The sequence below is a fragment of the Strix aluco genome, chromosome 15 (assembly GCF_031877795.1).
Source record: "Strix aluco isolate bStrAlu1 chromosome 15, bStrAlu1.hap1, whole genome shotgun sequence".
Classification (NCBI taxonomy): Eukaryota; Metazoa; Chordata; class Aves; order Strigiformes; family Strigidae; genus Strix; species Strix aluco.
The window spans coordinates 3,261,623-3,284,033 of record NC_133945.1 but is presented as its reverse complement, the minus strand read 5'-3'; the positions used below and the strand labels follow the sequence as shown (position 1 = coordinate 3,284,033).

General features: G+C 40.1%; 2 protein-coding genes across 5 annotated transcripts in view; one reads left to right on the top strand and one right to left on the bottom strand.

Moving 5' to 3' along the window:
* The window catches only part of TMEM204 (transmembrane protein 204), a 32,013-nt gene extending 15,583 nt beyond the window's left edge, over positions 1-16,430 (top strand). The window contains exons 2-3 of the mRNA XM_074840723.1: positions 1,674-1,829; positions 14,232-16,430. Coding sequence (XP_074696824.1) covers positions 1,674-1,829; positions 14,232-14,476 — 401 coding nt within the window. The 3' untranslated portion in view covers positions 14,477-16,430. The remainder of the gene's footprint in view (positions 1-1,673; positions 1,830-14,231) is intronic.
* IFT140 (intraflagellar transport 140) overlaps positions 1-22,411 on the bottom strand; it is a 91,612-nt gene that overhangs the window by 34,883 nt on the left and 34,318 nt on the right. For all 4 annotated transcript variants that reach the window (XM_074840687.1, XM_074840685.1, XM_074840686.1 and 1 more), the window contains exons 17-18: positions 19,247-19,378; positions 16,734-16,930 (exon numbers count right to left, since the gene is read on the bottom strand). In XM_074840687.1, coding sequence (XP_074696788.1) covers positions 16,734-16,930; positions 19,247-19,378 — 329 coding nt within the window. The remainder of the gene's footprint in view (positions 1-16,733; positions 16,931-19,246; positions 19,379-22,411) is intronic.

The window sequence follows — 22,411 nt, the reverse complement described above, 5'->3', positions numbered from 1 at the left end:
CCAGCGGTCCCAGGGCCCATCACCGGTGTTAAAGACAGAGGCCAGGAAGGCATTAAACGTCTCCGCTTCGTCTACATCTCTATTTGTGAGGTGACCAACCTCATCAAGTAACAGACTATTGCTATCTCTGATCCTCCTTTTGCTGTTAACGTATTTTAAAAAGCCCTTTTTGTTGTCCTTCACGGTGCTGACCGGCTTGAACTCTAATGGAGCTTTGGCCACCTTCATTTTCTCCCTGCAGGGGCAAACAGCATCCCTGTAGTCCTCCCATCTTGCCTGTCCTTATTGCCAATGTCCATACACTTCTGTTTTCTGCCTAAGCTCTAGAAGAAGATCCCTGCTCAGCCAAGCCGACCTTCTGCCCCCCTTGCATGACCTCCAACACTCTGGAAGTGCCTGCTCCTGCACTCTTAAGGCTCTTAAAGAGTGACCAGCATTCATGGACCCCAAATGCCTCCAAAAGCAGATTCCCAGGGGACCTTACTGACTAGCTGCTTCAGCACCCTGAACTCTGCTCTCCCCATATCCAGGGTTGAAGTTTTACTGGCAGTTTTCCCTCTATCACCAATGATTTGAAACTCAACTACTTTGTGGTCACTGTGACCAAGACAGCCACCAATCATCACTTTGTGCATGAGTCCCTCTCTGCTTACAAACTACAGATCTAGGAGGGCACCTTGCCTAGTCGGCTCCCTCAGCACCTGCACCAGGAAGTTCTCTTCAGCGTGGTTCAGAAACTTCTTGGACCTGTTTGTGTCCGCTGTGTGATATTCCCAGTTGATGTCTGGGAAATTAAAATCACCCATAAGGACAAGGGCAGCTGATCTAGAGATATCCCTTAATTCCTTGTAGAATAGTTCATCGGTGTCATTGACCTGGCTGGGTGGTCGGTAGTAGACTCCCACAACAACATCCACTAATATATATATATAAAAGTAACTTTTTACTTACACATGTAAATTATGCCATAACACCTCTGTCTGAACTGTCAAGCACTGACATCTTTGTAACTGTTTCCCTCATCACACAGATAGAAATATGAGGGTCTTTCTAGTGCATCCAAAAGATTAATAAATTTAAAAGAAGGAAAAGTTAAGAATCTTCTATACAAATCTCCCTTAAGCAAATAAGATGTTAGCATTAACATCCACAGGGTGTTTTCTAGGACAATACAGATGGACTAGGTGAAAAAGAAATCCAGGCTGTTAAAGATTTGTCTTTGGGGTAATTATTATTTTAGGGCCTTGAAAACCTATTTGTGAACTGAGGTTCCATTTCGGTCAGTACCACACAAATGCAAAACAAATACCATTCCTGCCCCAAACAGTTCTGGCTACTACTTACAGGTAGAATCTTCACAGGGCAAAAGTCAAGCACCTCTGGTGAGTCATCCTTTGAAATTAGCTGCTTGTTTCATAGAAGGTTGTTTTGCACTGAAGCAATGCTTACGGGATGCTGTGTAAGTAAAGGATTCAGTACACACCCTAAAGAAAATCTTTCGTTAATCAGACCACAGGGAATGCAGTTAGAGCAGCAGGCTGCTGGGAGCAGGAATAGTGTCTGAGAATCATTTTCTGTGGACTGACAGATTTCACATACCTGCTCAGCCAGGATTTTCTTTTTCCCAGTTTTATATCATGTTAACTTTATGCTTACTTCTTATGTTTCCCTAGTGCAGTTTGACATGATGCGTGCTTGTAACCTCATTGCCACTGTTGCTCTGACTGCTGGCCAGCTCATCTTCGTCCTGGGCCTGATGGAGCTACCTATCATTTCTCAGGATACCCAGTGGTGGGAGGAGGCCATAGCTGCCGTGTTCCAACTTGCGAGTAAGTCCACTTCTTTTTACTCATGGAAAATTACTTAGTTTCTATTAAATTCAGGTGGAAAAGAGTTTCTTACTTTATAAATCTTTCAAGTGACAAAGAATAGCAAAGAGGCCTAAATCTAAAAGTAAGCTCATTGTCTCTTAAAAGCTCTCCCCATGAGATTCTGCAGTACATGAATAGAAGCTTTTATCTTGGATATATCAGAATGAGTCTTCTGCCAACCATGAAAAACAAGCCTTTATTATTTCCTATGGAACCAGGAAGGCAAACATGAAAGAAATCAACTAGATGCAATGTAATCCCTCAATTTAGCAGGACAAAATATACCAAAGGAACTGTTTGAAAGCAGAGCAGAATGGCCAAGCAAATTTTTGAAGTCTTGCTGAAACATGGTTACTTGCTTTTAGCTAACTGATTTTACTCAGTGACCACCAGCTGGATTTTGATAGACAGATACGTCTGCAATCTAGCAAAGCTGAAATCAATTCATAACATTGACTGCTGTAAATAAAATTCCCACGGTAATTCTCATGGATGCAGACTGTATACAGAAATGAATGAGGAAAGGAGGAAATGGTTTTATTACAAATCCATCTTGACAGCAGTGGCAACAAACTGTGAACATTTTGCAATCACACTTTTCTTTACTCCATAAGTCACTCAGTATTTATTACACCGAGTCCAATCCTATAAAATATTCATGCATGAAACTGTCATTAATGGAGTATAACATTCAAGCTGCTTACAAGATTGGATTAAAAATATATCATTATTGTTAATGTAAGCAACAGGTTATAATAAAGGAACACAGTTTTATTTAAGATTTTAATTTCAACTTTAAAAACTCAGAGTATTTAGAATGATATAAACCTGCTGAGACCTCAGGTTTGCAATGCTGCGAGATCAGAATCTAGCCTGGGTCATTTAAATATGGTCCTCACAGCAGTAAACACCCATTAAGGATGATGAACCTGAACTCCAAACAAGAGGAGGAGTCTGCAGAGTTTCTGTAACTCTCAAAGCATCTGATCCAGCTTCCAGGTGCAACAAGACCCTCATGCATCAGTCATAGCCTTGCCCTAACAAGACCTCCCTACAGCCTCTTCATGTACACCATGGTCTTTGTAACTCTGGGTACCTTCTGGATAGCTCTCCCTGATCACTGGTGTGATGCCTGCTTTACTCTCATTCCCTCCCATCCTCCCCCAAACTCAACATGCCTGTTTTTTCCAGAGAGGAAATGCATTCTGGCCCTGTTTAGTTGTGTTGTTTCATTGACAAACAGCACAGTGGACAGCCATGTGCCTTTCTTCTATCAAGGCTGCTAATTTTAGACTGGGCGCTTTTTTCCCTTTTTTTTTTTATTTTTTTTTTTTCCTGTGCTGGAGTCTGTTTTAAACACAGTCAGAGAGAGACTGAAGGGCGCCAGGATATCCCGACACAGGAGAAGGAAATGCCTGCTATTACCTGTTATGCAAGCTGAACCTTGAAATCCCCAGTGCTGGGAGGGGAGAGGGGAGGAAAGCCAGAGTCAGAATGATTAACAAAACACTAATGAGAACGGCTGAAGAAGCTGTTGAACCAAGAAGTTCATCTGCCTACCTGTGTTCAAAAGGTGTGAAGAGATGGATCTGGCAGCTCGTGACAGTTACAAAGACAGACATAGCACTATATGAATCAAAGGTCTCCCATCTGCAGAAATAATGCAATGACTGGTTGCTATTCCTGCCCCCCTTCCTCATCCTCCTTTACAATTACGCCATGCTCTCCTTCACCATCTCCAGATGGTTTTCTGCCTTGCAGTCAGTAACATGACATTCATTTTTACATCTCATTTCTTAATAGCATGAAGTTTTATGTTTAAACAAATTCCTCCCTGATGTCTAGAACAACCAGCTGAAGTCTTCTGGAACGTATATGTTTGAAAAAAGAGGGAAGGAATCATCATATCTGTCATTATCCCAATATAAAATAAACTTCTTGAAGACCTCCCTAGTTTTCCAGGACAGTGGTACGTCAGCTGCTGACTACCTGGGTAATCAAGGGTCTGCACTCACAGGACAGGCAGTTCAGAATACAGCTTGTATGGACAAAAGAGGCTGTTTCCTCTTTCACAGAACCCAATGTGTGGTCTGTAATGTTGAGCCACTCAAACTGGCCATGAAAATCAGCCCCGTCCACCAAATTCCCTGGATTGGGCCCAGGTGACAGCATTTTATACATTAGCACTGAGATGTCTCTGATGTCAGACAAAACTCTGAGCAAGTCCAGCATTCCTGTTGCTCTGATGAAGGACTGCTGCTACCTCTAAAGACCAACATTTCTTTATTGAAGGGGAGGAGAGCGGCCGCCCCTTGTCCTATAAGCCACAGGTAATACTCAGCCTCAGAGCCTCCACTCCGAGATGGTAACCTCTCATCTATTTTCAATGTAAAGTAGCAATATTAGGCAAAACCATCAGAAGAGTGGATACAAAGCTTGTTATTTAAAAGCACTTCATCCATGCAAAACAGCCCAGGAGAAATCGCTGTGATGCTCTCCCCTACTTCATTTTAAGGATTAAAGCCAATGTACTTTAGGCCAGACAGATCGTTTGTGTGAGAAAAGCATACAATATTTAAGAATGTTTAGAATGTTAAGAATGTTAAGAATATTTAACATTGCTTTAGTACTGGCTGGGTAATTTCCATTTATTACACTTTCAAATATGTTACTGAAAACACAAGCACCCACCTCCTGTTTTTTCCTTTTCAAAATCCAAATGATCTGGAGAATTGTTCTGCAATACCTCATCCTGATAGTAATTTCAGAAAGAATTATCTTGAATCATATCCCCTCTAATTCCAACTTCTGTCTGATCTCTAACTTTTATCCTGAAATACGCCAGCAAGTGCTGAAGAGAACCGCAATGGTCATTGGTCATTCAATCCTAGAATGAAACCTAGGATTGTGGAGGGAGGCTTGGGTATATGGCTCAGATTCACAAAGTCAGCTTAGAATTTTATTTTTCATCGGAGTTTACCCACTGAAACATTATGTGTGGGTTTCATTGCAGTTTCCCAAAGTCTGAACAAAAGTCCTTTTTGTTTCAGAAAACTTAAGTGTACTAAGTATGATCTTCCAACCCCCTATCACAAGTTCAAATCAACCATCTCTGATCACACTGGAGCTTGTGATGACTCCAGGCTCCCCTGCTTTTTCACTTCTGCCACCTGCACAAGCATTTGAGAGTCATTCAAAAAGGATGGACCTCTGACAGAAAATAAAGCCCCAGGAAGCAAAGAGGAAGGAAAGAAGAGAGGAAACAGCATTGCTCCTGGGACAGCACCGGGATTCACACAGCTCCAAAGCTCTGCAACCTCACACCTTCCAGTTAACAGGAAGCTGAGCTGTTTGCTTTGGAAAAGGCATGTGGTGAAAATGGAACCAGCGTTGTATGTGGAATTTTGTGTCAATGCTCAGAAATTTCCCTCTAGAGGGTTTTGGGTTTTCTGTTTTTTTCCAAGGAACTGTTACAAACTCCATGTGCTGAATATAGGATGAGTAACAGAGCTGACAGAAGAGCAGTCAGAAAGGGAAATCCACAGGGAATAAAGAGCACTTCAGAGAATATTAAACTACTACAAGCAGTAACCTGCTAGACTGGATCAGACCTTAAGGGTCTCTAGCCAAGTCTCCGATCTTGTACAGTGGTGATTATCACAGACTTTAGAATGAAATGTTAGAAACATAATGGGGAAAATCAGGGATAAAATATGCCCTACATTAGGTCTCCTCCTAGTTTCTGGAAGTCCAAGATTAGAATAAACCTAAATCATAATGATTAATATTCTTACCAAACTGTTTTCAGCATTAAATGACTTTAATACATAATATCCTGAACACTAAGAAGTTTTGTGTTCCTGCTGAGCTTGTCACTTATGGCCAAATAAGTTACAATCTCAGCTCTCTCTTGAACATCAAGCATTGCATTCCATCTTTTCGTCCTGTGTTTTTCTGCTGACGGTGTGTTTCACTCCAGACCCCTAACGCACCACAGGAAGTCTGAGTTCACGCATACTCTCATTTCTGTGCTATTAAACCTACATCAAACACTTGTTAGACCATTTACCTTCTCTCTTCTTTCTGGGTACTACAACTTTAGATTGGTTGATGTCCAGAAAATCTTAAAGCAGAACAGACCAAGCAAAGCAGCCATTGGAGAATATAGCTGAAGATATTCATGACAGCAATGTGATTCTGATTTCTGTATTACTTCCTTCCACCTTTTTCCTTCATGACACCCTCAAGCCAGATCTGTTCTAAGATGAAATCTGTGGAGCTGTAAACCTAATACTTCCTGAAAAGGAAGCAAATAAATGAGACATTGTAAATAACCTAAAATCATAACAAAAAGAGAGAACTTGACTGCTTGATTTGTGCTAAATGTTTTCATTATTTCTCAGTTTTATTTCACCAAACTTGCTTGTTCTTTACGTGCACTGCAAACCTCACAATTTTTCACACGTTTGCAAAATGAACCACATTTGCAAAGATCTTAAAATATGAAAGCCTATCCCACTGTATGACTGCAGCAGGGAGAAGATCTGCATGTATTCTTCATGTCTAAATACTGATACGAGTAGCAGGCGATTTGTTGTAGCATCTCAATGTCAAGGGCACATATTTTGATTAGAAATATGGTAGATAAATATCATTGGGATATGCACGTATAAGGAACATGCTTTATAACAGACACAGCAGTAATGCAGAAAGAAGCATGTGAAATGAAAAGTTCTTTAATTCAAATATTCACTTTATTGCTTGTGAATATACATATTATATATACATGGAGATGTCTCCTAAAATGTCTGAAACTGAGTTGCCTACCTAGATCCACAGTTATGCAACTCCTACCCTCTGACACATCAGGAGATGGACAGAGCACCTGAAAAATGGAAGCAGAAGATGACCACTGAAACTTCCAGGAGGATCATTTGTCAGTGACTCTCTGCACAAGTTGCTTTTGCTCAGGCTGAACACGGCTCTTACTGTGTCTGATAGGAAGTTTACTGCAATCAAAAGCAGAGCTTTCATTGACTCCAGCTGCCTCTGAATGTGAGGTGCCAAGCAATGTTTGCAGCTGACTTTGAGTGTGAAAGTCTGCACATTTAGTCTTATTTAAACAGCTGCCCAACGGGAATGATGTCCAATTCATAGGGAATGCTTTTCAATCTTCAGTTCAAGGACTGGCATCATTTCTAAGGAAACCTCCAAAAAGTAACCAAAAAAAGCAAGTTCACTGTCAGTATATCTAAACTTGTTAAAACAGTGCTCTGCGCCTCCCTTTGAAGATTTCCAACCCACTTAAGTAGAATTCACTGCATTACACTGAATAAATCTCCCAGCTTATCAAGTTAAAGACAAAGAGGGACTGACAAACTCGAAGAACACCACAAGTGGAAAGCCATTGTAATTCAGTGGGGAAAAGCGAAGGACAAGAGGGTCCTATTGCCCCTGAGAAGCTTTGCTACTCATAACTTGTTTAATTCTAAGAGGTGCTACATTCTACCAGGATCTTTGGAAGGAAATTTTTGTTGGACTCAGCACAACTGTACAACTGAAAACTCAAAGGCCACCAAAGTCTTTGTGGCATCACAAACCAAAGCAAGCATACTTCTACAGCTTTCAGCCTGGTACTACAATGACTATAACACTCTATTTTGTGCCAAGCTGACACAGGAAAAAGTGCAAATTGATTAATAATTTACCTAAGTCCTATAGCAGTCACACTTTGGGAATCTGTCTCACTTTGACAAATATAGTTGAGCTCCTACAAGTAGCTTACTCAGGCTTGTGACTCATTGCAGCTAAATCATTCCCTGTAAATGTTTATGGGGTGCATAGAAAAAGGGGGTGAAAAATTTCCCCTCTCTGTTTGCAGTTCTGCTGCACGAGCGTGGGTTGTGAATTCTCAACAACAGTCTGTCTGCTCTGTTTTCCTTCTCCCTTTTCCTGGCAGCAAAAGTAATCCTATAGGACAAGCTGTAAAGAGGAGGAGTGTAACTCCCAATATAGACTTTCTACCAACCCTGAAAAATCATAATGTAGATTTCTTCAACTGCACTATCGCTGTACTAATAAAAAGGAGGAATGCAAATCAAGGGGTGCCTGGGAAAAACTATCACAGAAATAAAAAAGTGACAGCGAGAGTTCTTTTAAAATGCTAAAAATCTGTAGCTGGCTTGCAGCCAGCTACAGTCAAACAGGAAATTCAGTATATAGATCTGAAATGTAAGTTCAAAAAGTAACATTCTCCCAACCCACCCCCACTCACACAGTCAATACTGTCCCAACCAAAAGTCTTCCTAGTGAATTTGTTATCTGTTTCCTTCCCTAGCGGAAAAGCCCCCCCCCCCCCCCCCCCCCCATCCAGGCTTGTTTTGCTACGGATGGGAAACAACTAGAGATAAACAGCAGCTCTATGGGAAAATAAAGTACTTTAAGTAATCTCATCAGGATTTTTAGTAAAGATGTGGCCTCTGTGCAGACTTTAGACAATACACAATAAAATGATGTGAAATTGATTGACATACTAATGAAATTAATTCAGGGAAATTCAGCCATGCATCTAAAAGTCTTGTCATTGCTTCAAAACAGAAATGAAACTAAACCAGATGAAAATGTTTAATATTTTCATAACTAAATTTTGAAAATATTTCCCATCTGCAGCCCTCCTCAAACTGTATTGTAAATTAAGAGATCAAGAAGACTGATGGCAAGTAGAGCAATCTTCTGGTTATTTTAATAGAGTTACTTATGGGAAATAGTCTGGGAAGTCAACTGTCTCCCTCCAGGTATTTTATTGAAATACTGAAAGTTCAGCCATTTGTGCTCAATGGTACAGATATCTACCTAAAAAGTGAAAAGTCACCACAGTCAGTTTTAGTCATGGAGACAGAAGCTATTCTTAGTACAAGGTTCAATTTTATAGGTGTACTTGTAACTGTTCCGAATACAGAGCCAAATTCTGCACTGGTATATTTACATTAACAACTGAGTTATACCCATATTACACAACCATCAGCAGGAGTAGAATTCCAGCACCATTTTTCCTACACTAAATTCTTACCAAAGTGATACACTAATTGAATATTTACCAGTATTCAAAGACAACAAATTAAAATGTTGTCAAAGACTTCCTAACGCTAATAACACTCACAGTGAAGGCAGTAAGCACAACAGGAGATACCAATATCATGAAAATACTCTGCTTTAGCTGTGTTAGTAAAAATAAAACATTAGTCAAACTTCAGTTTCATTCTCCTTCCTTACAGAAACTATTATTGCATCAGTACACTAGGCTTTGCAACCAAGTGGTGCGTACACACATTCACAAGATTTCATCCAAACTAGGAAGACACTACTCCTCAGATACATTCATATAACAAAGGAATAAAAAAAAATAAAAGTTCTACTTTTCCTAAGGAAGAGGAACCACTGAAGGAGAAGGGCCAGGCTGGCACAAATAAGTGAATTGAATGTGTTTGCCCAGTCATTTAGAGAACAGACTTGCTGCCAAGGTTTCCATCTCAATTCTTGGCTGGTGTACAAGACCACTCTTAAGGACAAGGAAAACCTAAGTCACACATTGGAACACTTTGCTTCAAGAAGTCTAATTTTGATTATTACAGACAAAGTCTCTCCAAGCAAACTTTGGGGGTTTTCACACAACATCTTTACAAAAACAGCATTCATCGAAATTCAAATATCATCCTATGCAAACTCAGTCTTTTTGGATCAGTATGATTTTTTCACCCGTTGCTCTTGAGTTCCTACATTTATAAATCCAGCATCAGGTCATGCTAATATGAAATAAGAATGCTGGAAAATAATGTTCACAGTGACATTTTAATTCTGAAGCTCACACTGGCAGAACTGTAAAACTAATTATGGAAACTCTCTACAGTAACATGTTTCCAACTCTTGCACCTCTGTCATGTTTTTCTGTCTTCTTAAATGTCAGTTCCTGTCTAGCCTGCAGCAAAGTATTCCAAACAGATCCTACGTTTTTCACTCAACAGCTCCAGTGACTCACTCCTGCTATCTGCCAAGTCGGGGAGCTCTCAAACCCGTTGTCTCCCAGTTCCCCCCTGCTCAGACACTGGTGCAGAACTGCAAAAGGAGAGAAAACCTCTTGCATGACTGGCTGCTCATCTGATCAGGGTTCAGGCAAAGGGCCTGCGAAGGGAAATAGGCATGCTAGCACAAATAGTTTTATTTTGGGACCTGTAAGGAAGCCTTAGTGCTTTTTCCTGGTGGATAATTGCTCCATCAAATCGAAGGAAGCTCATGAAGGTGGCTGGTCTGGCATGGAGATGTGGAGTCATTTAGGACAGTAATTGGCCATAAGGGATACATAAGCAAGAAAGAAAAATCTAAGTAATTTAATTAAAAGCTGGGTATTTGGAAAAAAGTTTAAATATTGAAAATATTCCTACAGCATTTATTTACTTCTCATGTGCCGTAAAGGAACGTGTATAGACTGCTGCTGCTTACCTGGGCTAGATGAGCAAAGAATGGGGCAAAACTCCTGCCCAGGGGAGTACAGCTCTCACACACACCAGGAGCCAGAAGGGTTTCTCCCAGCAGATTTGCATAGCAGACCTGACTTTCAGTAAGGAAACTAGAAATGCTAATCATCCGTTGCTTCTCTAAGCTAGAGGTAATGATAGAGTAAATACCTGTAAACCTGCAGTGGGAAAGCACCAGTCACAATTCAGTAACCACAAATGAAGCTGCAAGACACAACATAGCATCAGGGTTACTCTGTGTAACTGGTGTTCCTTGAACCTAGCTCCCTCTGCCAAGAGGGCCTCAAATAATGCAAGACAGTGTAAAGTGGACTGTTCTTAATATTTATAACTACATATAAATATTATAACTAATATTTATAACTGTTAATATCTGTGTATAAACATTATAACTGTTAATATTTATAACCTGTAAGTGGTTACTAGTACAAACAGCTTAGGTTCAAAGTTCTTCCTGCTTAAGGTTTTTATGATTTGCTTCATACTTTTTTTTTATTTATTTAATGCCTTTTGGATTCCCTGTGAAAGTGTATGTAAACTGGAAAAGAGTTCTGAAAGGAAAACTGAGAAGGAAAACTGACCACACAAAGTTTTGGCATGTGCCAGACTCATCAGTAAGATGGGTCTCTTGATTTGTACCTCAAGACTCTCCTTCTTGCAGATTTTAAACCAGAAGGAAAAAAAACAGGTCCACAGCTTGGCTTCAGGAGGTGCAAGCAATCTCCCTTTCTCTCAGTTTCCTACCTTCATGAGAAATTTGGTATCTAGCATCCTTTGAAAAGTGTGCTGCAACCTGTGGAAAAGCAAAGCACTATCAGTGTTTTATCTGTATTATAAGACCTAAAGACCTCAAACGTAGATGTAGAGGCAGACATTCTCTATAAGCACTTTACAACTAACATGCTCTGCTCCCAAAGCCCTGAAATACAAAACAAAACACAGGAGAAAAAATAAGTTTTATCATCTTGGTTCCACAGATGGGGAACTAAGACATCTCAGAGAAGAGTTTAAAAAAAATGATGTATTCCACAATACAGGATCTGATCTCTCTCCTCTAGCATGTGGCTCAGGACAAACTGAACCCAAAGAATGACATGGGAAATGAGGGAAAACTATTTTGTTTCCCAGCTCTGCTGCAATCTTCTTGTATGCTATTACTGCTAACAATAAAGAATAGATAAAAGTCATACAAGACCCAGATAACACAAAACAGGGAAGTAATGAGAATTCAAGAAAACATCACAGAAAAGGAGAGCACAATTAACTGTGGCTTTGGGGACCAAAGTAGTGTTCTGTGAATGCTGAAAAAACAGGTACAAACTTCAGTGAGGATTTTGAACGCACAAAGAGAGAACATTCACACTTTCACGTGGTGATGAGCTAAGCATATGAAAATACAGAAAAATTAACTCCTTCAGAGACAGATGACTTCCCTTCAACAGCCCATCCAAGGGCAGAGGTAACATCTGCCTGGCTTCAGGAGATCCGGATTTTAAAAAGCATGCATGAACTGATACAAGGTGTGTCATCCAACAGTGATTACTGAAAAAAATGAAGATTCAAACTTAATTTGTCAAAAGCACAACTTCACAATTTTTCTACCTCAACTGTAACTCAGTATTTTTTTGAACAGGAGTCAAGAAGCAACTTTCAAACCTGTTGCTTTGAAATAACACTAGATGACCACGTGTGTATTTGGGATCCCATCTCCAACTTGGCTAACATTGAAGTGACCTCCTAAGTCTCAATCTGGGAGTGCTAGTGAACAATTATTGTATAGATCAGTGATTTCTGCAACTCAATTAAGTCAGTGTGCTTGACGTGGCCTTATTTTTCCCAGATTAAATTTGTTCATTTATAACTAAGCTGAATCATTAAATAACTACTAGACTTACTGACAAAATCAAGGAGTTATTAATTGATGTCCTCACAACTGACTCAACAGCCTAAAACCCATCCAGAATACATTAGACTTTTTTTCACAGCAAAGGCTACTGCAGAGTGGCAAAAGAGCAGGAAAAAGCTACTCCTCCTCTAAGAACCTATTTCCTCCTCGTACATCCTTAGGAAGAGACGCCTCACTTCAAACCCTCCGTGGTACATGCCATCTGTGGGACAGTGCTACTTCAGGAGGAGATGGTGTAGCAAACAACTGAGTTCCAAACCACCTTCTACGTAGACGCAAGAGAGCTGAGGATGCCAGACATCTCCTGAATTAATACTGAATTGCTTGTTTTATTAGGAGGGGGATTCAGCCTTCACAGGATTGACTCTCAGAATAGTAAAAGTGTCACACCTACTTAAGAAGTGGTTGATTCTTTTTCTCCTATTTGTATTTAATTTCCATTCTCTATTTTTTTAATCTGTATATAATTTGTGTCTTTTCCATCTTCACTGCATTACTACTACTCTTTTTACAAAAAAACTTCATACAGTGCATACTCAGGATGTGCTCTTTCATGGAAAATCAAGGACCAGAGCCAGGTGTCACACCATTTGAGAGCGTTGCCATGTATGTGTGGGAACAGTGTTTGCAAGCAGCGTGGCTGGGAAAACAGCATGGAGCCACTGGAACTTACTTGCTCTTGACATCTCCTTGCCCATGAACTTAGGAAGATGGTATCTAGGAATCCTCTGGCTGTTTATGGGCCTTTGTTTATTCTAGTCTTCCTTCATGAAGGGGTCCTTTTGTCAGTGATATTTCTTGTGTTATGGTGGTTGTTAAGGAAGTGTGTAGGAGAACAAAGAGAAAACCTTTTTTTGGTTAGTGAGACATTTGCCTCTTTCTGTATTTCTATATTCAATCTAATCACATGTATAAATTACTTCTCTTCAAAAGCTGAAAAGTAGTTTTATTTGAGAATAGGGACAGAAAGAGAGATTAATACAATAAACAGAGGGCAGAAAAGTAATTGCATACATTCTTCAGGGCAAGGGCAGTCTTAGTAACCTGAAAAAGCAGGAGTCAAGGGATCCAGATTCTGCCCCTTGTTCTAATACGGACCTCCTGGATGACTAGGAAAGTCACCCCACCTCAGCTCTGAAATGACATTACTATGTATCAGTGGTGACTATCAAAAAGAATGTGGAAAATATTCTTTTCAGTTTTTTGCAAATCACATTGTGACATCTGGATGGAAATGCTAGACAAGTGCAGTGTTATCACTCTAGTATTACCCACTTTTTAGGGAATTTACTACTGTGCTTAAGGTTAGGGAGTGGAAACATTGCCTTTGATAGCTTCTGAAGGCATGATATTAGTCCTGTGTCATATCACTTTTTTCCAGTATAGAAAAAGTAGGACCATAAAGTCCCATTTATTTCACCTTCCCTTTTTTTTAAGCTTCTGTACATTTTTTTTATTATTTCTGTAAGATATTGAACTATTCACGTTTGCAGTTTACAATAGTGGCCTGCTTTAAATAGACATTTTAAAATTTCAGAATAAGCGTACCGTATTCTGAATAACAGATTTTTATTATTATCATTAATATACCAGTTTTCTGTGTTGGCAACTGAAATAAGACGACATCTGTGTAAGTGAGACAGGAGGATGGGGAAAAAAACCACAAAGTGAAATACAGCCGAGTGGGAGTAATAAATTTAAATCAGAGTGAACAGGTTTAAATCTAACATTGAGACTCCATTTCAGGCACCCACTCCTTGCACATATCATCACGCCCAAATGTGCCTTCAAGAACATACACAGCACATCACAACAGGGATGGAAAGGCTTTACAGACTCATGAATGTTGGCCTAATGCATCTTGCCCCTAGAGAAATTCAAGAGAATAACTCGTTAAAAATAATTCTCACGTTCTCCTTGCAGGTTTTGTTCTGGTTATCGGATTGGTGACTTTCTACCGCATCGGACCATACACCAACCTCTCCTGGTCCTGCTATCTGAACATTGGAGCCTGTCTTTTGGCCACGCTGGCAGCTGCCATTCTCATCTGGAACATCCTTCACCGGCGGGAGGACTGCATGGCGCCCCGGGTCATTGTCATTAGCCGTACCCTGACCGCTCGGTTTCGCCGCGGCCTGGAAAACGACTACGTTGAGTCACCGTGCTGAAAGAGCAGACTTGAAAGGGGAAAGATCTCCAAGGAGATCTGCATTGGAGTTGTTTTCTATAAATATATGCTATAATTTAAAACTAAGGGATGAAAGACATCACAAAGCTCACTCTTGTGGGCAGAGGCCCTCAATTATTATTTGGATGGGCTCCATCTATATACATATGTATAAAACACATAATTTTATATATATTATATTATATTGCCCTCTCCCTCTGCTGTACAGCACAGAATGTTGGATTGTCAGAATCCTGACAGAGCATCACAGCTATATGTCAGCAGGGTCAGCTGCAGCAGACACAGAGTATATGCGATGAGAATATAGAAAAGAGGTAACCAAACACATTTTCTCTGTCTGAATAAAGTTATCCTCCTCCATAATAATAATGTAAAAAGCTATAGGAGACCAGTGACAATAGCTTTGGAGTTAACATGCAATCTGAGAAAGCAGAAAACTCACTATAGAGTAAGTGATGATTTTAACAGCTGTTTAAATTTAATGAAACTTTAGTCCTTCCCTCCACCTCTCTTCAAGGAACTTCTCATTAGCTGCAACACCTGCTCCCCAGCCACAGCACAGCCCAGACAGTACAAAGACAAAGCAACTCTAACCACTCGAACTGTAAAGTAAGGGAATGCAGAAGAATTAAGTTGCATTTTTTCAAACACTTCTTTTGTGTCCTGAGACAAAGGTTTGGGTTTATCCTAAATGTAAACAGACATGCCATTAAAAATGAAAAGGGTACGCAGCTACAACAGGCCATACACGTTGCTGAAAAATCTACTTCAGTGTTACAATGAGACCAAACATCTGCAGAAGGTTACCTGGGCTCCCTAATGATCACAGATACTATTAGCTTACATTATTGGAAACAATTAGTAAGCACAGATACTTCAGCCCAAATTAATTTCTCTTCTTCCCAGCTTACTTTAACATTTGCTGTGACATTTTCAGATTAGTGCTATGTCAGGACACCCAGCTCTGCCCAGCAATGCTCAGAGGCACGTAACACAGTGAATACTGGAGAGCATAACTGCCACTCAAGCACCCAAATTGGAGAATAAGACACATATACAGGACTCAAGCATGAGATTTTCAGAAGACCTGCCTGGTAACTTGATATGGTAATGAAGTAAAAATAATTAGCACCTTTGGAATTAGGCATAATGTTTCTAAGCCAGACGCGGAGAAGCACATGGGGCTCACAAAAGTCATGTGCATGTAACTTTCAGGAAGAAAAACAAAAGGTCAATAACTATTACGCAGAAATACTTATGATACAGGAACTCTAGGCAATGACAGATGTTTAAAAACTCTAAGGATGCTACTCTGAGCACAGTTACTGACAGGTTTGAAGGACCATGAGCTGTGAATATTACAAATTCTTTAGGACTGTTGTGTCGCTCCCAGCCGAGTACACTGCTTTTCTGCTTTATCAGTATTTCCACCACACTTTTCCACACTACGTTAAAATGTGATCATCAAGCTGGCTCTTGACTTCTGTTCTGCACTCAGTTCTGATGTAATAAGAAACTCAACCCCAAATGCTGCTCTGCACCATGTTCCAAGTGAGCAACACTGCAGAGACTGATGCTCTAGAACAACTGCATTGTTCTAGACTATCAGGGTAGAATACCATAAAGCTGACAAAGAGTTTCTTCTAGCAGTAGGTTTGTAAAAACCAACTAAGATTTTTATTCATTTGCCTGCATTACTTTCTGGAAAATACTTTCTAGAAATAATATGCTATGATTCACTGCAGGGTTTTTTAAAAATAAAATATTGGAATATTTAAAAGACATTATTATTATTTCTTCTAATATTGCAATATCCATATTATAATAATGTACATTTAAATTTAAAAATCAGCTATGTGGTCAGTAAATTTGTAATACTCGGTATTACTGTGATTATTTTAGATGTATAAATAAAGTTGTGAGTGTTCATTTTCTTCTAGTAATAACATGAGATTTTTTCCATTCAGATACAGAATAAGGTTGCTTGTTGCCAATTATTTTTTCCCACTTAGTGAAAAAGAATCCACAGAGCTTCCAACATCTTGTAGACAAAGAATAAGCAGAGAATACATTAAAATGTCTGTAAGATAAAGATATTTCATCTTGTTAAAAATAAAAGGGAGAATGAAATCAGAGAGGAGAAATGTAAGCAGAATTTAGGAGGATCAAAACTTCATACAAACTTTTAACAAAAATAAACTGTACCCATAAATAAATACATACAAATACTTTGGTACCTTTTTATCAGCTTGATGGATTTGAAGGCCTCATCCATATCTCCAGCAGTCAGATAGAAGCTGAAGTTCAGCATGGCATCCCGCGTGGTCTTATCACAGTCTCCTAAGCCAATGAAATCTCTCATGGGTCTTCTCGCAACCATCTGGGAGATGTTTATTGAGCCAGACTCTGCTTGTCCTTTCTCAGCTTCTCCCAGCTAAAATGAGAATGTATTTAGGTATCAAGTAGGTTGAAACTTACTCCTCTGTACATGTAATTACATTATTTCCACTGCACTCCGAGTTTTCTATTTCTGCAGGACCATGACCAGTAGTGACAATAGTTGCAATGTTTCAGAACTTCCTAGAAAATGCCCCAAAATATGGAATGTCATAGAAGAAATCAGCATATCACAACAATCACAGAACGTCAGTGATAGTTTGGAGATCGGTAAAATACCGCAGGAGAGGCAGCATCCTATTATTAGAGTCATTATTATTTTTTATATATTATTAACAATTATTACTATAATAGCAACTATTATTTTAAGTCCCCGGATTTCTGGAGATTTCAGATAAACATTTCTCTAAGGTTAGTGTCTTTTCACAAATGAGTCTGCTGTTCTGAAAGTTAACCATGTAGACCCAATTCTTTTATTTTTGTTTTCACAGGAAGCTTTCATAAATACTAAACATTTATAATACTAAAGCTCAGATTCAAACACTTCCCCATACAGTTGGCAGGTCTGGAGCCTCTGGAGCTTCAATGATACTTTTACCAGTCATTGAAAGGCAGTTCAAAGCAATTTAACCATTATTAGAAAAAGAATAAAGTCAATCCTCAATATCCAACGATCTGTCTAGAGTATAACAATGAAGCTTTCACAGGCCAAACACATCTCAGTCATGAAGGACACCAAATTTCACATATACTCTACCCCGATTGTAGAGTTAGATGAGATAACTAAATATTAAGGTTTACAGAAGCCAATAAAATATAGTAATATATTATTATACAGTGAAAGTATTAGATACAGTAAAAGACAGAAATCAAAAGTGCAAATGTGTTTGACTACAATTTGGGAAATTTCTTGAAGCAGGACAGAAAAGACATTATAATGAATAAGGAGAAACCCCAGGATGAAATTCGGTCAAAACAGACTTGTTGCATCAACTAGATTTGCTATATTTAAAGCAGACTCAGTTCACATACTAAATCACATTTCCAAAATCAGTTATTATATAACAAGTAACTAAGATACATTAACCTACTGAGGAAAGAAAATGAAAACAGAAGAAAAGCAGAGAATGAAGGAAGAGGAACAAAATAATGCAGCTACTTACAGGTTTACAGACACATCCCCTCCGAAAAAACAACTAATGGCAGCAATAATCCATACAGAATTAAAAAAAAAGAGGCATAATATCAAAGTAAAATTGCATGACACATGATGGGGGGAAGTGTTAAAAGAAAAATTAGAAAAAGCAGCAGATCACGTTTGACCTTTCAAATTAAGGGAAAAAGTAAAGTAAAATAGAGTGCAACTGTAAAAGCTAGATCTGCACAGGAAGAGTGACAACAGTCAGTTCTTTGGAAGGGGGTTAAATTGCAAAGTACTGCTCTGAAGCTAAATACATTAAATAGAAAAACATCTAGATACATTCTCCCTCTTTAACACTGCTCCTAAACTACATGAAATTAGATTTACAGGATCACATTGGCCTAGCTTATTCATAAAGATCCAGAGCATTAGAAGTCTCGTTAATATTAACTTCCTGCAGATTTTACAAAAATAAATGCCTTGGTAGAATAAACAGACTCTGTTAAGCTCTCCCTACAAGAAGGGAGCAGTGCAAACCACCATCCTAACAGGCACTGAGAAACTCAGGTCAGAGCTTAACCAGAAAACCAATCTGTAGGTAACAGGCCTCATTCATTCCAGTACACATGCTATTATTTACCTAAGATGCAACAAATTTTGGATTCATATTCAAGTTTAAGAAGTTAAAGCATGCTTTCCTGGTATTTGTAGCACATCAGGATTTGGTGATAGTGCAAGATGAGTATTCTTCCTCTCTTTGGTACTCTATGGGGATTAAGCTTCATTCCAGTAAGGAAATGGGTTGCTCTTACTGAGGCTGGTAGGCAATGTCCCCTCTTATGGCCTACATGAATGTGACACACACACACACACACACACTCACTCACTCCTTACTTGCAATAGGCACAGTGACTTCATAAAGTAGAAAGAGAATTTCTTTCACATTCCTTTTTTAGCTGCATTCCCTGGTAATTACTGTGTTTCCTATGTTTGTACATCACATCCAGTTTGCAATACCCATGAAAAGCCATTTCCACAGTACTGCCAAGTACACCCCCATTAGAATTATCTTTATGTCATTTCTCTACGTGATGCAGCAACTGCCATTGGAATTGTTCTACTTCCCCAGACGCAATTTGGTTAAATTTGACCCCTATACAGTGAAAAGTCTGAACTTACGGGAAAGGAAGGAATTGTGAAAGATTTCCTCACCTTTTTTGCAAAGTAATAGTGTGGCACCTCTATACCCAGAAGAACCTGGTAGGATGAAGGCAATGGAAAGCTGTCCTGAAGCAAAAGGCCATACTCTTCAGTACTGAAGAATGATATAATCCAAGCACCCACCTGGAAAAGGAAGCAAAGCTTTATTTTGTTTTTATGCTGCAATATCCTTCTTTCATTTTGTTTTTATTTTCCATATCAACTTGGCAGAACCTTCTCTTGAAAAATAATATGACATACACATTCATATGGACACCCCTTCTGGAGAGGGCAGAGCTGCATGCTTCCTGTAGTAGGTAGCCAGCAACTCATTCTACATTACAGTGTTCCTACTGCAATGGCACCACCTCTGCCTTTCAAGAACCAACTTCACTGCCCATAAAGAGCGAAGTCCCTGGCCACAGGCTGCTATTCCAGAAGTCTCTCTGACAGACCTGACTCGGGCCAAAGAAATACTCCCAACTGTTTTCAACAATTTTTTTGTTTTTTAATATTCTAATACTATTATTGTCTCTATATATTGTTTCTATTATAATTTCAGCAGCTCACTGACTGTTTTGAGTTCCCAAGGAATATACCAGCCATTTAAAAATAGTTTCTGGAACAGCTTAAATATTGACCTGACTCAAGTCAAAACGAAGCATTTATGTCCAACTAAAGTTAATCTGACTTCTCATTTCTTAAAGGATAAGCACACAGTTAAAAGTTCTGTTGAATAAAGCCCAAAAAGTAAGTTGCACTCCTTTTATGGCTTTTTATTTTTCAACTTTATGTAGAAGCCAAACGTTTCTACTTGTTTAGATTAGGACTATCAGGTTGAAGTGTTCTTCTCTTTACTAGAAGACCCTAGCAAGGTCTTTTGAGACATCCTTCCTTCATTCCTCCTTCCTACCTTGATCTTCCCATGGTTTTTCTAAAGTTGTTTCAACAAACAAAAGAAACAAAGATCTATCTCTAACTGGAAGAGGTTTAACTTAAAATCATGCACAAATCAGAAAAATTTAAATCAACATGGACATTTCAAATCAATGGAATATTTACGAAGAACACACAGTTCTGTACAGACAAAATGGTGAGCACCGCTACAAGCACATCAGCAGGGGAAGCAGGGAAGAATTGTTGGCCTGATGAGAGAAATCTTTGTTTAGATAATTTCTGATCAATAAAAATGAAATCTTTTTTCTAATGTAAGAAAGACCATAAAACACAACTTAGGAAGTACTATGCTGACTACAGGTCAGCAGGAGACAACCTGAAGAACAGCACAGAGGAATTCCAGCCAGTAAATCAGCTCCATCAGCAGCCCAACTTAAATGTCTCCATGAAAACAGATGTAGCATGGGGAATAAACAAGAGGAGCTGGAGATGTGTGCATGCCTGCAGGACTACAATCTTACTGGTGTCATGGAGACATGGTGGGATGACTCCTATGACTGCAGTGTTGGAATGGAAGGACAAGCAGGAGAGAGGAGGTGTGGGTGTCGCCCTCTATGTCAATGACCAGCTGGAGTGCAGGGAGCTGGGGATGGTTGAGGAGCCGACAGAGAGGTTATGGGTCAGGGTTAAAGGAAGGGCAAAGACACGTGACATTATATTGGGGGTCTGCTACAGGCCACCTGGCCAGGAAGACCAAGTAGATGAGGCCCTCTATAAACAGACAGGAGCAGCTTCACATTCACAAGCCCTGATCCTCACGGAGGACTTCAACCACCCCGATATCTGTTGGAGGGACAACACAGCAGGGCATAAGCAATCCAGGAGGTTCCTGGAGTGCACTGACGATAACTTCCTCCTCCAAGTGATAGAGGAGCCAACAAGGACGGGTGCTATGCTGGACCTCGTTCTCACCATCAAGGAAGGGCTGATGGGGAGTGTGAAGCTCAAAGGCAGCCTTGGCTGCAGTGACCATGAAATGGTGGAGTTCAAGATTCTGAGGGCAGCAAAGAGGGCGCACAGCAAACTTGCTACCCTGGATGTCAGGAGAGCAGACTTCGGCATCTTCAGGGATCTGCTTGGCAGAGCAACATGGGATAAAGCCCTGGAGGGAAAAGGGGCCCAAGAAAGCTGGTTGATATTCAAGGATCACCTACTCCAAGCTCAGGAGCAACAAAGAAGTAGACAGGCAAAAACACCAGGAGGCCTGCATGGATGAAAAAGTTGCTCCTGGACAAGCTCAAACATAAAAAGGAAGCCTACAAAGGGTGGAAACAAGGACAGATAGTCTGGGAGGAATACAGAGAAATTGTCCAGATAGTCAGGGATCAGGTTAGCAAGGCCAACACCCTGACAGAATTAAAACTGTCCAGAGACATCATGGGCAAACAAAAAAACCTTCTGTAAGTACATCAGTGATAAAAGGAAGACTAAGAAAAATGCGGACCCTCTCCAGAAGGAAGCGGAAAACCTGGTTACCCAGGATATGGAAGAGACTGAGGTACTCAATGACTTCTTTGCCTCAGTCTTCCCTGGCAAGGGCTCCAGCCACACCACCCAAGGGGCAGAAGGCAAAGGCGGCAACTGGGAGAATGAAGAACCACCCACTGTAGGAGAAGATCAGGTTCAAGACCATCTAAGGAACCTGGAGGTGCACAAGGCCATGGGACCTGATGAGATCCATCCACAGGTCCCAAAGGAACTGGTAGATGAAGTGACTAAACCACTACTCATCATATCTGAGAAGTCGTGGCAGTCTGGTGAAGTTCCCCCTGACTGGAAAAGGGCAAACATAACCCACATTTTAAACAGGGAAAAAAGGAAGACCCAGGGAACTACAGGCCAGTCCCACCTCTGTGCCTGGCAAGATCATGAAACAGATCCTCCTGGAAACTGTGCTAGGGCACATGGAAAATAAGGACGTGATTGGTGATGTCCAACACGGCTTCACTAAGGGCAAATCATGCCCAACAAATTTGGTGGCCTTCTACAACGGGGTTACAGCACTGGTGGATAAGGGAAGAGCAACTGGCATCATCTACCTGGACTTGTACAAAGCATTTGACATTGTCCCACACGACATCCTTGTCTCTAAATTGGAGAGACATGGATTTGATGGATGGACCACTTGGTGGAGAAGGAATTGGCTGGATGGTTGCACTCAAAGAGTTGCAGTCAACGGCTCAATGTCCAAGTGGAGAGCAGTGACAAGTGACATTCCTC